Source organism: Candoia aspera, chromosome 2 (assembly GCF_035149785.1).
Source record: "Candoia aspera isolate rCanAsp1 chromosome 2, rCanAsp1.hap2, whole genome shotgun sequence".
Classification (NCBI taxonomy): domain Eukaryota; kingdom Metazoa; phylum Chordata; class Lepidosauria; order Squamata; family Boidae; genus Candoia; species Candoia aspera.
The window spans coordinates 67,939,492-67,954,797 of NC_086154.1; the positions used below are offsets into that span (position 1 = coordinate 67,939,492).

Consider the following 15,306-nt stretch of genomic DNA (forward strand, 5'->3'; position numbering starts at 1 on the left):
CTTAACAACTGAGTTGCTGATCCCAATTGTGGTTGCTAAATGAGGACTACCTGTACTCCTTTTATTAAGTAACAATATTTCTTTTGCATTAGAATCTTGCAAAACGGTTTTCAAATATAGATATAGATATAGATATATTTAAAATGGTCTCCTTCACAAACATGCTTTCCCACAAAGAGTACATGAATGGCATATTGGACTAAAATAATAAAGGAGTCTTCATTTTTTTGTTATTGCCAAAGGAAGGGTGGAAAGACAAAAGCATTGCTAATCCAGTGAGTAATTCTGTACATGAAATACTTCTGTACAAATGGTCCATAGCTCTGTATTGGTGATGGAAGCTAAACTTAGAGCAAGTCTGCCATCTGCTGTCAAATGCAAGTGCTGTCATAAAGTAACACCATCAATAATTCTTTCTCCTTCCTCCTCCTCCTCCTCCTCCATCTTTTTCTTTTTTAGGGCCACTTTCATGTATGAGCAGTTTCCAGAACTTATGAACATGCTTTGGGCACGGATGTTAAAAGATAATAAAAAGAACTGGAGGAGAGTTTATAAGGTGTGTACAGCAGTGGCTTTTTGTATTAATTTATAAAATCTTAATTTTGGCATTAAACTGTGAATGCTGAAAAACACAGCTGAATGTTTTAATTTTACCACAGTGTCCTCTGGCAATTAACTCAGTTTTGTGCTTTCATTAACATAATATCCATGCTAAACTTCACAGGTTTCCAGATCCTCTGTGTGCAATTAGTAGAGCTTGATTTTAATCAAGTTAATTCTTTTTCAGTATACATTTTTAAGAAACTAGTCTGCTTTGAAAACCAAGGGATTTTTGGGGAGGGGGAGGGGGTTGTTGTTGTTTTTCTAAAAAGGCTCTTAAATTGAATGCCTTGTGGCAATTTTGACTTTTATTGCTTAATAAAAACCAAATAAGGGATCCTCTGTAACTTGATCTTCTAAATCCCTCCTAGCAATCCACTACTGAGAGACCCAATTTTAAATACTTGTTCTGAATGTTCCTTTTAAAAGTTCAATTTGAAGCTGTTAAACGAACATTCTGATATTTATTTCTGATACCTTTTACACACTCTCTTTTCTCCCCTACAATGCACAGGCTTATTTATTACATTTTATATTTTTTATTTTATCTTACTGAACATAGAACCAGTTGGTTACCTCTTATTTTGCTCCCACCATTTGCCCACTTCAGTTTTATTTCTTCTTCTATATTTCTTCTGCTATACTTGCAGGGAAATTCTAGTATGCCTAATGCCATATTATTTCCCTGTATCTTGCAGCCTAAAAGGCTTTTAAATTTAAAACTTACACAGTCAACAAAATTCTGAAGCTGTTACCTTTTTAAAAATAAGAACTTTATACCAGTTTTGTATTAGTGATTATTTGCTCTGAACAAAAAAGAATATAAATAAATTTTATTGCTATTATGCATTTTGTTCAATATTCTTAAGGCTACCTAGAATGATCTGTTTGCTTTCAGTTGTTACAATTTATAGATATGTTTCTGCTGACACTGAATGACTTCTGTGGGTGTGTGGGGGTTTTGTTCCATTTTGTTTGGTTTTAGTTTTTCAAAAAGAGGCAAACTCTGGAAGCTGCAGGAAGTTTAGAAAATTAACATACTTTAAAAACTTATTTTTGTTTTGAAGTTTGCTTACATTTATCTGAAAATACTGAATTTTATACATCAACACATTTCCTGTAGAAAACGACATAGAAAAATTGCTGCAAAATTGCTTTTAAATGGAAAAACACTGGGGACTAAAGTAATTGCAAAAAAAGAGAGACACAAAAGAAAATTGTTTCAGTCTTTAGAGTTCAGAACGTTTTTCCCCAAATTGCCTTAACTGTAATTTTTCCCCTCCTAGGAAAAAAAAAATTCTTCAGGCAAATATCTTATGAATTAATGTTCTCCTTTTATTCCTTTGTCTTAGTGCAAAACATAGATTTACATCTACATACTCTGTTGCCAGCAATTCTCTAACATTCCTACAGTTGGCTCATTTTAACCAGAACGAATCCTACTTTTCTTTCTAATTTTTGCACGTTTAAGCTTTCCTTTTCATTGCAGTTTAAAATACTGATGGCATTTTTCATGCAGTCATAAGGTGCTTTGTATTTTTATAGTCTCTGCTGCTGCTATCTTACCTCATAAGGAATGGATCAGAGCGTGTTGTTACAAGTGCCAGAGAACACATTTATGATTTGCGATCCCTGGAAAATTACCACTTTGTAGGTGAGCGATAGAAGAATCTTATAAGCAAATTAAAGCAGTTGTTGGAGTTGTCAGTCACCTGAACCAGCTTAGAAGCTTCCCTGCTCTAATTAGAATGTGACTGTTGCCGGTTGTGTGAAGAGTGCAGAATCCAAGACGTGGGGCCCTAGAGTATTAATTAGTGAAGACAAGAACTTGCAGAAAAGACTGGCTAATAACAACAGAACCAACACAACATGAGTGTTTGGGTTTATATTAAAATATGCACTAGAGGCTTGTTCCCTGTGGTGTATATAAAGGAATAGCTTTAATCATCTGGGAAGAAAGGTTAGAGCTCCAAAACATACACATTTGTTTGAAGCTAGGGATTTTTTTCCTCCTACCAAATAATATTTACAGTGCACAGGCAGCGAGGCCCATGTTTATTCTGAATAAAAATTAGGCTTAGAGAGGTGGAGCAAATTTTAGTGTGTAGTGCACTCCAGCTGATAAGGTTTTAAAAATACAGTTTTGAAGCAAGATAGAAAGCTAGCAATTAGCATTTTAAAAAATGTGGTTCCTTTTTTTCCCTTTTTCAGATACCCCACCCCTTCCTAAAGACTTGAGAAGCAAGGTTGTTTTAAGTGGGTTAAAACTGACAGGAAATGTGTTTTCAAGCATCATGTTTTTCATTTTTTTTAAAGTAAGCTTTTTAGTAGATCAATGTAGGTTAGAAAACTGTAGAAACTGAAATTGTGCTCTGATGCTATCACTTTAATGTAAGATGAAATATTGGCTGTAAAAAATATACCATATATTCAATAAATAAAATTGCTTTAGAATACATAATCTTAGCAGTTCTTGAGTTCATTTAAATATAGATTTCTCCAAATGCTTAAGGTTAAAACTATTCCCAATTTATTCTTGTGTGCACCTCTTTTCAGATGAGAATGGCAAAGACCAAGGTATAAATATACGCCAAAAGGTGAAAGAAATGGTAGAATTTGCCCAGGATGATGACAGACTCCGTGAAGAAAGGAAAAAGGCAAAGAAAAACAAAGATAAATACGTTGGGGTTTCTTCAGACAGTGTTGGAGGATTTAGATACAGTAAGTCCAGCCTAATTGAGAGGGACAGCTGTTGGCCTTAGTGACATACAGTGGTGCTTAAAAGTTTGTGAACCCTTTTGAATTTTCAGTATCTCTGCATAAATATGACCTGAAACCTGATCTGTTCACACAAGTCCTAAAACTAGATAAAGAGAATCCAATTAAACAAATGAGTCATAAACATTATACTTGTTCATTTATTTATTGAGGAAAATGATCTAAAGCTACATATTTGTGTGGCAAGAAGTAAGTATGAAATATAGGTGAAACAGACACATAGATATACAGTATACATACATAAACACAACATAATTTGAATGAAGTTGATGTGATACACCTAAGCAACTGTATCCAGGGGTGGGAGAGCACTACCGGGAACTCCGTTGCTAAGCAATGCAGTCATAAAGCACATCACATGACCACACCTACAACAGCAGTTCCAGTTGCTGTCATTAGGCAAATCCCATGTGGTCCTTCAGTGTGACATCATGTGATCACCATTTATGACTTCCAGCCAGCTTCCCCATTGTCTTTGCTTGTGGGAAACTGGCAATGAAGGTTGTGGATGGTAATCACATGACCACAGGATGTTGTGACATCTTAATTGCAAGCCAGTTGCCAAGCACCCAAATCGCAATCATGTGACCGCAGGGATGCTGCGATGGCTGCAACTTTGAGGACCAGTTGTAGGTCTCATTCAGCGCTGTCATAACTTAATCACTGAACAAGGACTACCTGTATAGGAAAGGAACTCTCACATTTCTGAAGATGTATTTCCTAATGTTGAAATAATAATTTTTTTCATCATGGCTTGGTATCTGTGAAACCATGTAGTTTTGTGTGCAAGCAGGCATTGGTGATTTGAAATAGCATTTTCGATTACTCCGCTTGGTGATCTTGCGAGAAGTTGGGACTATAATTTGCCAGATTGTTTGAACTGTACTCCTTAGTTCATCTGGAAGGCCACAGATTAAGAAAAGCTGTTGCAGGCAAAAATTACTGAAACAGCTCCTTTATTGGCCTGATTCTTATACTGTCATAAAGTGGCTGCCATAACAGTTGGGGCCAGTCAGAAAAACACACACATACACACAACCATTGAACCAAAAGCAAGCAGGTGAGGTGGCTTTTTAGTGCCACATTTAGCTCCTGTTGATGCTTCCTGCTAAATGCAAACTTTTCCATACATGGATCATTCCATGCACAGCACAGCTGGTTTTGGGTGGTCCATGCCCAAACTGAAATGTTTCACATGTGTGTAGAACAAAATATGGTGAATCCAAGTAAGACATGCCCAGCAGAAATGTGTTTGTTCTAGGCAGGAGTGGGAAGAGTGGGAAAAAGTTGAAGCTGAGCAGCTTCCTTTGTGACAGCAGCCCTAGACACAGCTGACAGAAAGAGAGAAGGGAACGCAGTGGGAAGATTGGGAGGTGGGAGCCCAACCAGAAATGTCACCCTAGGAGGCTGTTCTGTACTGCCTTGCCTTTCCCACCCCATAAACTAACTCAGGATCCCTCCAGACTTTGTTTCATCCAAAACCTGGAGCAACCAAGCCAGTTTTGTTTTGTTTTGTTTCAGCAGCCCATGGGCAGTCCAAAACAGTTTGTCAGAACTTCTGAAATCCAGTGGTTTGTTTCAGGTTTGAGACAGTTTTGTGCATGCTCCTGCTCTTTCCTAGCCTGTCTTTTTTTATTCTGGGTATGGGAGCACATTTTCTAACAAAGCACTCAGCTACTGTCACCAACTGTTTTTTCTTTTCTGAGAATGTCTGTGGGGGGCCCAGAGGCATTCTTGTAACTCAAGATGATACACTGCTTTGCAGTAGGTCAGCTTCTCGTGTTTAGAGAAAAATTAAAAGAATCTAAAAAGAAAATTAAACACAAATGGAGCCAAGGGACAAGAGATAGAATAGTGGGCACATTGTCTCCATGGGCGTTGTATTTCTTATCTGTGGTCATCTGGTCTGATGTATAAATGGAGCTGTGTGAGCAGAGGAGTGGACTTAGTAATTTCAGGTTGGGGAAAAAAAACCTGCCACAAGCTAATGAAAGTGTGCAGAGAGAAGTTTCACATGTAAGTAATGTATGAGTCTTTATTTTATTACTCTTAGCATGTGTGCTTTGGTATAACAGGTTAAATGCTTATTCATGAGTATAAAACAAAGTGATGTTGCACATAATCTAGTATCAGTACAGAATTATCAGTAGGTATACTTCAGCAATTATAACTGATATTCCTTGGGTCATTGTTTGCTGGATTGTCCCCAAAAGAAGTTAAATGAAAAGCTACTCTGCATTATTATGACACAGGTGACAGGAGTTTAATGTGGGAAATGATCTGTATTTGGCCAGTATAGTCTTTCAAATTAAAAGAATTTGGCAAGCAAAATCACAATTTTATTTGAGAATTTTAAATAATCCTACAAAGGATTGTACTCAGTTTTAAATCCCTGTTTTAGCTCTTGGCTACCTAAATAACTGAATGGAATTTAAACCTAACCAGTTAAAACTGTATTTAAAAACAACTGAACAAAACTGGCACCTTCTACTACAGTTCATAGCCAGTTGGCTCTCTTGCCAAGCAAATTTTGTTTATGTAGCTATTGGGGGAATGGGGTAAGGGTGGGAGAACAGAGAAATTAAAAACTCCTAACTAGCACATAAGGGGATAATGTGCTGCATCGTCATTAAAGATTTTGAAGAGCATTTAAAACTGTTAACCAAGGCTAGAAATATTGCCGTCTTGCAGGGTTTGGTATGAGTTCTCCATGACAGCCTGGTTAAAAGTGTACTCATGAACATTTATTATAGTTGTCATCCGTGGTTTATATGACCTTCATTTTGCTGGGCAGAAGGAAAGATTCCTTTCTATCCGCTTTTATAATGTTTGAACTTACCTAGCATGCTACGCATTGGATAGTTGTCATTAATAACATTTTTAAAATATATTTTGTGCCAATAAAATATTAGTGTTATGTGCAATATGATGTATTACATGTTGATTCAGCTCTGTAAAAATGTTTTTTTTTGTTTGTTTGTTTTTAACTCAGATTCAAGTTCTGTTATAGGAATAAAACTGCTCACAAGAAGTAGTATTTTAGGGTTAATTCTTTTTTTCTTTTCTTTCATTCTTTGACTATCTGCCTACGTTACGTAGGTGAAAGATATGATGCTGAGCCCAAGTCAAAATGGGATGAGGAATGGGATAAAAACAAAGGTGGATTTCCCTTCAGCGATAAGCTAGGTGAACTAGGTGATAAAATTGGGAGCACAATTGATGACACCATCAGCAAATTCCGAAGGAAAGACAGGGAGGATTCTCCAGAAAGATGCAGGTATTTCTGACACCACGCTGTTTTTGTGTAGTTCTCATAATAGTTCTTTTAATTATATTCTAAAATATTTAACTGTTTCCTGAAAGATTACATGTTCTGTGTCCAGCATCTTGTCCAAATTGGTTTATAATGTAGTGTTTTAATATAAAACATGTTAGACCTCACTTTTCTTGGCAGTAGTATGGAAGTGATTTGTTATTTTCTTTTTCTGGGATGCACTTCATTTTCCCAATTTATCCTACAACCCTAGTATTTCCCAGAATTCTGTTCATGCACAGATAGTCCCCTGACCATCGTTCAGCGACCGTTCAAAGTTACAGCGGTGCTGAGTGAATGGTGGTTATGACCAGTCCTCAGAGTTCTGGCCATCCCAGCACCCCTGCAGTCACATGATTGCAATCTGGGCACTTGGCAATCAGCTCCAACTTATGACTGGTTGTAGCACCCCGCGATCACGTGATCGCCATTTGCGACCTTCCGTGCTGGCTTTCCAAAGAAGTCAGTGGGGAACTTGGCAGGGAAGGTCATAAGTGGGGGTAAGTCTCCCCTCTGCACTTGCGCCATGCTGGCCACTCACACACCCTTCCCCACCACTCATGCACCCTGCACACCCTCCTCGAACCTCATTGTACCACCCTCACACACCCCAGCACAGCCTCACATATCTTTTCTGAGCCTTGCCGCACCTCCCCCTCAGCCTCGCACAACCTCCACAACCCTTGCCACACCCCTGCACACCCTCTCTGAGCTTCACCCTGCCTCCCTTGCACCCTCGTGCACTCTCCCTGGCCCTCGCCACACCTCCCTTGCACACTCTCCCCAAGCCACACCACACCTTCCTCGCACAACCTCCCTAACGCTTGCCATACCTCCCTCGTAGCCTCGTACACCCTCCCTGACCCTCACCGCACCTTCCTTGCACCCCCATGCACCTTCCCCGAGCCTCACCGCTCCTTCCTTGTGCACCCTCCCCCACCCCGCAGCAGCCATTTATCTGCCTGCCAGCCCGCTTGCAAACTGCCTGGGACTTGCAACTTCCTGCCACTTCCCCACTAACTTGGTTATGGGAAGCCAGCAGGAAGTTGCCTCGTCTAACAACGTGGGATTTGGTTAACAATGGCAAACCAGGACTGCTGTATTTGCTGTTGCTAAGTGATGCAGTTGCACTTTATGACTGCATTGCTTAGTGATGGAAATTCCGATCCCAATTGCTGTTGTAAGTCGAGGATTACCTGTACAGTACTGACCAGGCCAAACCTTGCTTAGCTTCCCAACACAAACAAAGCTGGCCAAATGCTTCCATCTAGTGGGATTGGGTAGACTTTACTAGGTAATTAAACTGAATGGGAAAGGAATATGGGTAGTCCTCACTTAATTATCACAATAGGGACCGGAAAACTGGTTGTTAAGCGGTATGGTCGTTGAGTGGATCACCACAGCCATTAAATGAATCATGGGACGTTAAACAAATCACTGCAGTCATTAAGTGACTTCATCTTTCCCAATGGACATTTTTTGCCAGAGCTGGCAAAAAAGGTTGCAAATTGCAATCACATTACCAGAGGATGCTGCAACTGGTCATAAATGTGAGTCAGCTGCCAAGTGCCCAAATTACAATCATGTGACTGTGGGGGTGGTACAATATTTCGCGACAATCGTGTGAGTACAGTCCATAAAGCACTTTTTTGAGGCTGTCATAACTTTGGATTGTCGTTAAACAAATGAGGACTACCTGTAGGAACTTCAGTGGACTAAGCAGTGACTTCTTGACTCAGCACAGTTCTGTGATTTCTTCAGGCCCTATTGCATTATTTTGCTTTGGAAATCTGAGCTGCATATGTTTTATAAGTCCTTCCCAGACCAGTATTTTATAGTTAAATGGCAAGCCTTTGAATCAATCAAAATATTTTTTTTGGGTGGGGAGGCCTGCCATGATTTCTAAGGGACAAGAAATTTCTAAAATAGCACCTTTTATCGACAAAAGAATTCCATCAACATTATTTTGCTAGTGATAATAGCCTCCAAGTAGAGCTCTGATTGGAATACTTGTACCAGTGGGAGAGAACAGTTTAGGGACAAGTACTATTCTCCATCTTGACTCTGAAGTAATATCATGATCTAATTCTGTTTTGGGAATACTAGAAGATAATTCCGCTACTTTTAACAGTGTTTTTATTAGTCTGAAGGAATTAAAAACTGTATAATAGAGATGAAGGAATTTAAATATTTTTATTTTTATTGTGTCTGAAGTTAAATAGTAGAATAAGCTAATATTTCTCCCTTTACGTAAAGGTACTTACTTTTTAGGTAGTCCTTTTATAATTCATGGTGGCCATATTGCTTATTAGATCATTATATGCACATTGTATTACAGACTGGAGATTTTATGTGCTGAACAAAGTCCAAAGGGATCCACTTGTATGATGAATTTTGTAAGATCTGTGACATTTGAGAATAGCAAAATGCACTTTATGTGTCCCTCTGCTATTTATTTCCATACTGCTTTTTGTTTCTGTTGAAACAAAGTGTAAAACTTACCTGTTTTTCTAGAGCAGTTATAGAATGGCAACAATAGATGGCCTTCTCATTTGCATGAAGAAAAAATTGAGAGCATTCAAGATTATCTTTAAAAACTACGCTGAAATCCAAACTCAGAGACGATCCAAATAGAAAGTATTTTAATTATTTAAATCTGTATATATGTATAATACATTTTAGAACAGAACAAATAAATTTAAGCCATGATGAAATAATTTAAGTGGCATCTTGGTTTTCCGTACTGCTGTGTGACAAGCTGGTTTATATTAAGAAGTATCTAAATGCTTCCATCTGTGGTCTCCATTATTGTTGTATCTTTACGGTAAAATAAATACATGTTCCAGAATATATGTAATCTTTGTGTGTTCGATATGTCTTACAGTAGTCTTTTCCTTTTTTATGAATTCCACAAGTAAGCATATCTTTTGATTTTAGTGCAACCCTTAAGCATAAGTTCTCTTTATCATGGCTAATTCGATCTTCCAAGGCCCTGACAACCTGCCACACTAGATGGAGCAGTTGCACTTCCATCACTCCTGATCGACATCAGCCAGCCTGTAGTCCTAGGCTCTGCCTCAGTGTACACTGTTTTAGGCAGCCAGCCTCTCAACAACAGAAAAATGCCTCAACAGGAAAGGGCATGAACAGAAAAAGCTGTAGCCTACTATTGCATGCATTGCTTCTGCTTCTTCTGCGCCCTAGATATATCCAGATCTGGGACAATTTACCCTACATCTCAGTGTGTGGCAGCATTTGTCCTTATTTGCTCAATTGAAAGCCAGCTCGTAGAAATTCCTTTGTGAGGCTATACCAGTATATGCCCGTACAAATGCTTCCCCATTTTGCATAGGATTTGATCTGGCTACACCACAAAATCGAAATTTCTTACTCTGAACCTGCAGCAGGTTTTGTCCTGATCCTGCTTAGCTCAATATATCCAGGGGTCAAGGTTGATGACAATTACATTATTGCAGGGCCTTTCCTGTAACTCACTCCTGAATCTGGAATGTCCCTTGCCTGGCAGTTGGGTTAGGGGCATTAAGTCTAAGTCTGATCAAGTTAGCTGGGCTTTTAATGAATAGTGACTTGGGCTGATTATTTTCACCTCCTTTCTCTATTCCGGTTTGATCTTTTATTGGATACATTTTAAAATTGCTTGTTTTAGGATTATCTGTTTTAATGCTTCTTACTGAGCAGCTTTGGAGATGCTTCTTGTATTTAAAAGTAGGATATGAATGAACAAATAGAATCACTGTGTGGCAGTGTGTCTACATATGCAACTTGGCGTGGGTACAACAGTGCATCCATAATGCGGCTGGAACTTTCCCTATATTTTAGTAAGGGCTTGAGCTTTTTCTTTCAGAACAGATGAAGTATGCTTGGTGCATTTACTCTCTTTTTCCACGGTGCTTGCTGTTAGGCCCTCATGTTGCTCTGCCTCTGTAATCTGTGTTGGGAAGTACTAGGAATTTATGATCGCTGATTTTAATGAATTAAACGACCTTTGCTGGCAAACAGCTAATATACAGAGATGCAGTGGGAAGTGTAGCTAAGTAATAACCATAATAATGGGCAAAGCCTGAATCACTGTTTAGTAGAAAACAAAGACTTTCCCACAGGGGATACAGCAGTTTGTGTGCCTCCATGCTGACAATAAGACAACCTTCTTTAAAAGAAAGTGGCTTAGTGCTCTGTTGCATTATTCAACACAGAAACCTTCTGCAGCTAATTCTTGTTTGAGAGCAGGGTTATCTTTCAAAATACCTCACAGTGTATTTTTATTATTCAACGAGGCAGCCTTCACCTCTAACATGAATTGGCATTTTGCCTTATCCTTTCTTTCTGGCAAAGCCCAAAATGTGGGTGAATCAGCAAGCTAGGAATCGTAATTGCAACCAATATAATATTATACAAGTTGCATCTTGAGTAAGAAATTATAGCATATTTTCTAGAAAAAAATGAATTATCTTCCAAGGAAAATATCAACAGTAACTAATAAAAGTTTGGTGAAGATCCATTGCAGGCATAATAGTTGTATCCTTTCCAGTACTACCTTTCCTTTTTGGCTCCGATTATTAGTATTGTTTCTATGTTCAGTGATCAGGATGGGGAGGAAATACTTGTTTTCTTAGTAACTCTCATTTTGGACATCATGGCTTGCAGGAAGCTAGTATTTTTATCAATAGAAGAGAATATCTGTAGCTCAGGGTTGAATTGTGGAGTTCTTGGTGATCTCTGAGCTTGGTTGTTTCCTTGAAGACATTTCGTTACCCGACTAGGTAACATCATTAGCACCGATACAATTTAATGTAAATGAATTGCTCTCTTGCATAATGTATTATAGGCTTATATTTTAAATGATCCCTTCCTGATTCCCCAAATACTAAATAACAAAATATTTTCCATTGCTTGCTGGAAAAAATATTAAGGAATTAATTAAGGAAAGGATTAAGGAAAGGATTCCAAATAGGTAGAAAATATTAAGAACAGTTTGTGAAGAGAAAACAGGGTAATAATATGCTGCAAAGAATATTATTAGTAAGCTGCTCTTAGCCAACATTGCTTCAAAGCAGCACTAGGATAAAGTTGTATAGAAGTTTTGGGAGGCCTAAGAGACAGAAACGAATACCTTGAATCGTTCCTAGAAAGCTTATCAGGAAGCAACCTATAGGAATTTTCAACCAAGGAATTATTAATGGCTATTCTACAGAATAAACATTGTAACAATCAAGCCCCATGATTTTGAAAAAGCAGTATTTCCAATGTCAGTGCCGTAAAGGGAAAAGAGAATTTCTTAATCAGTAGAATTGATCACGATAGCTCTGGTAATGATTCGGTTCATCTTACTTGGTTAGCTATCCCAATCAAGTGTACAGGTAATGGGATTTGATATCTTAAATAGAAATTATCCAAACAGAATCCTTAGTACCTGAACTCAGCACTTGATGCCTCTATAAGGTATCATGCATTGAAATTTGATCAGGATGTTGCATAATTGTCAGATCTGAAAAATGTTATAATTGGTAACCAAAATGTTATAATTAGTTAAACAAAAATAATAGCTCTACTTTCAGTAAGGACTTTAAGCAGGAAATCCCACAGTAATAAGTATAACAACAGATCTGAAGAGATTTTGGTTGTTTAAAAATATATAACTCGAGTTCCTTGATTAAAATTCAGGTTTGGAAGATGAGGCTCACAAAATAATTGTAGCACTGAATAGTTTCTAGAAATGTCTAAGACATTTCAAAGAGGTGTTTCAGACTTGGAACACTTCCAGGTGGTTTAAACAATTTCAGAAATAAAGTTGGAAAAGCTTTTTTCAAGTGGACATTGTGCTTTCCAAACTGGTTCTTCATATAATATCTAATAGTTGTGTTTTGGTTTTAATTTTCACAGTGATAGTGATGAAGAAAAGAAATCCAGAAGAGGTAAATCACCAAAAAGTGAATTCAAAGATGAGGAGGAAACAGTGACTACAAAACACATCCACATTACACAAGCCACAGAGACCACCACAACCACCAGGCACAAACGCACAGCAAATCCTTCCAAAACCATTGACTTGGGAGCGGCTGCCCATTACACAGGAGACAAAGGAAGTCCGGACCAGAATGCTGCAGCTTATTCTCCACAGTCAACAGCCAAGGTAAGAGAGTAACCAAAGAGACTACTGTGCATTAAGAATTCTCATTCCTCTTAATCAAAGTTGCTTTTGCTTAAAGTAATAAATTTGAAATGTTTTGGCTTTACTGAAAGAATAATTTATTGAAAACAGCAGGACTATTTTTGTGTTGAATGATCAGTGGTTATTGAAAGTCAAGGGCATAAGAACTAAAACTTACCAGAAGTAGTACATGTGATTCACAAATGTGAGGTAATTGTCATAGGTTTGACTTAGGTTGATATCAAGGTTGGTCACATGATCCTTCCCCAGACTGTCTTTTAAGGGTCTAGTCCTTCTGCCCAGTTAAGTATGGAGGTCCTGCAGGCCCCTCTACACACTGCAAAAATTTAGTCCTTGAGCTAGCTAAAATTTCACTAAGGCTACCTGGGCCTACAGGGCCTGGTACAAGCTTTCCCAAGAAGTTCAGTCTTTGCCTGGCTTGCCACTGGTAGTCACTCTCTACTGCAAGACTGCTTAAGTGGTCATCTTTGGTAGGCCATCTACGGGGGGGGGGGGGGAGTAGACCAGACCATACTGCTGGGTGGATGTTGGCTGCTGCACCACTTACTGTCCTCCCCCATTGAGCTCTTTTGATCTAAGCTGCCAAATCCAATCACGGGCCTCTTCAGAGGCCTCTTGTTGCTTGTCTCGTTTCCTTTCCTTTCCTTTCCTTTCCTTTCTTTTTCTGCTGTACATATACTCAGCCACGCTGCTGTTTTTCTTTGGCTCTTTAGCTCTTGAAACCATTGCTTTATTCAGCTCTTCTGCTCGAAGGAAAAACTTTCAGTTCCCTTCAGGCTCCAGCAGCATCTCACTCCTCCAGCTGCAGGAAGAACCTCCCCCTACCTCTTTTGGAGGGACTGTATATTCCTTTCTCTTATCTTGTCAAGGCCATCAAGTGCTGGGAATGGATCCATTTAAGAGGAACGGGGAGAAGGAGAATTTGGTGGACATTGCTTTCTCCATGCCATTCAGGCCTGCCCTTCCACTGTAATTTTAATCACATCTATAGTGATTACGAACCTGTTTTCCCATAAACTAATATATTAATTTTGTCTCTAAGACTTGTGTGTGGACTTTCAGACTTTTATGTGTGCATTTTTATTATCAATTATTGATTTACTGTTTTAGCTGATTTGTTATTAACTGATGTTAACATTATGTTTAAAACAGTTCAGTGTTGTGCTGTACATCACTGCAAACTGGCATTCCAGGTGCATGTGGATATAAAATTGAAAATAAATTATTTGATTCAAAGCTAAGACTTTGCAAACACAAGAGAACAGGGCTCAGATTGTGGATTCTGTACCAATGTTGCCTTTGTCTTATGTAGTATTGCAAATCAAATTTAGCTTTTAGCTTCATAAGATTTTTCATGGGTTGGAAAAATGAGAAATCTGTTGGTATTCTTTTCTAAATATCTGCAGTACATGGCCTTAACTGTTAAGGGCTTAGCATCAGAAGTTGCTGTTGTTTTATGGAATCAGTCAAGCAGGCAAATAGAGAGAGACTGAAGGGATCAGAGAACAAAGGGGCAGCCTTAGGGAAGTTAAAATACTAGAATTTTTATCTATGCTATACTATTAAGTACACTGAAGCATAGTTTTGTTTCTGCCATGTGTGACTCTTTTTCCTGCCTGCATGACAAGAAAAAAGACAATATATAATGACTTCTCTGGCACCAGCCCTAGCAGGTATAGGCTATAATAAAGGGAATTCCATGTCATAAAAGAATCCAGAAAATAATGAGGAAAGGTTCTAGTGTTTTTCCTCCGACTTTATTTAAGTTTATGTAACCTCACTGGAAATTAGCCCAGTTGTAAAGTCAGCCACTGAGACATAATATTCTGGAAGCTAAGCTGAATAATAGTATAATCAGATGGCACAAAGTTTAATTATGTCCTAAACTAAAAGAAGCTTTGTTTATATCTCTTTCGGCCACCTGAAAGCAACCATAATTTAACAGACAACCATATGGTAGCACTTCTATCACCACGAAGCAGATCCTTTTCATCTAAATTGTCTACTGTCAAATATATCAATTTAGCTTGTTGTAGAATAGTTTTCTGTTAAATCAATTAATTTTAAAAATGACCTAATAAAGAAAAAGGTATTTTATTGGTTAGAATTTCACCTTAGAGAGGGAAAAAGCTCAGACTCTGGTCCAAACAAAAGCCTTAAAATTGCCCTAGATGTACTAGCAATGAAAGTCTTGTTTGATATGGAGTCTTCTCTTGCTTTTTTTTTTTCCTTATGGAAACAACCAAGGGTACAAATAAATTAAAGTATACAAACTGTTTTCAGTCACATTCCAGAAAAAACTCTGTTGAAGAATTATCTGTGGGAATTAAATCATTTCCATAGTGCTTGTTCATATCAATGAACAGTGGAAAAATTAAATATTTCTAATATCCTGAGCAATGTTTCCCCAATCTTAGCAACTTCA

General features: G+C 38.2%; 1 protein-coding gene across 2 annotated transcripts in view; it reads left to right on the forward strand.

The window, feature by feature from the left end:
* The window catches only part of CLINT1 (clathrin interactor 1), a 70,156-nt gene that overhangs the window by 37,868 nt on the left and 16,982 nt on the right, over window positions 1-15,306 (forward strand). For both annotated transcript variants that reach the window (XM_063292130.1, XM_063292131.1), the window contains exons 3-7: window positions 460-556; window positions 2,146-2,254; window positions 3,157-3,321; window positions 6,478-6,655; window positions 12,593-12,842. In XM_063292130.1, coding sequence (XP_063148200.1) covers window positions 460-556; window positions 2,146-2,254; window positions 3,157-3,321; window positions 6,478-6,655; window positions 12,593-12,842 — 799 coding nt within the window. The remainder of the gene's footprint in view (window positions 1-459; window positions 557-2,145; window positions 2,255-3,156; window positions 3,322-6,477; window positions 6,656-12,592; window positions 12,843-15,306) is intronic.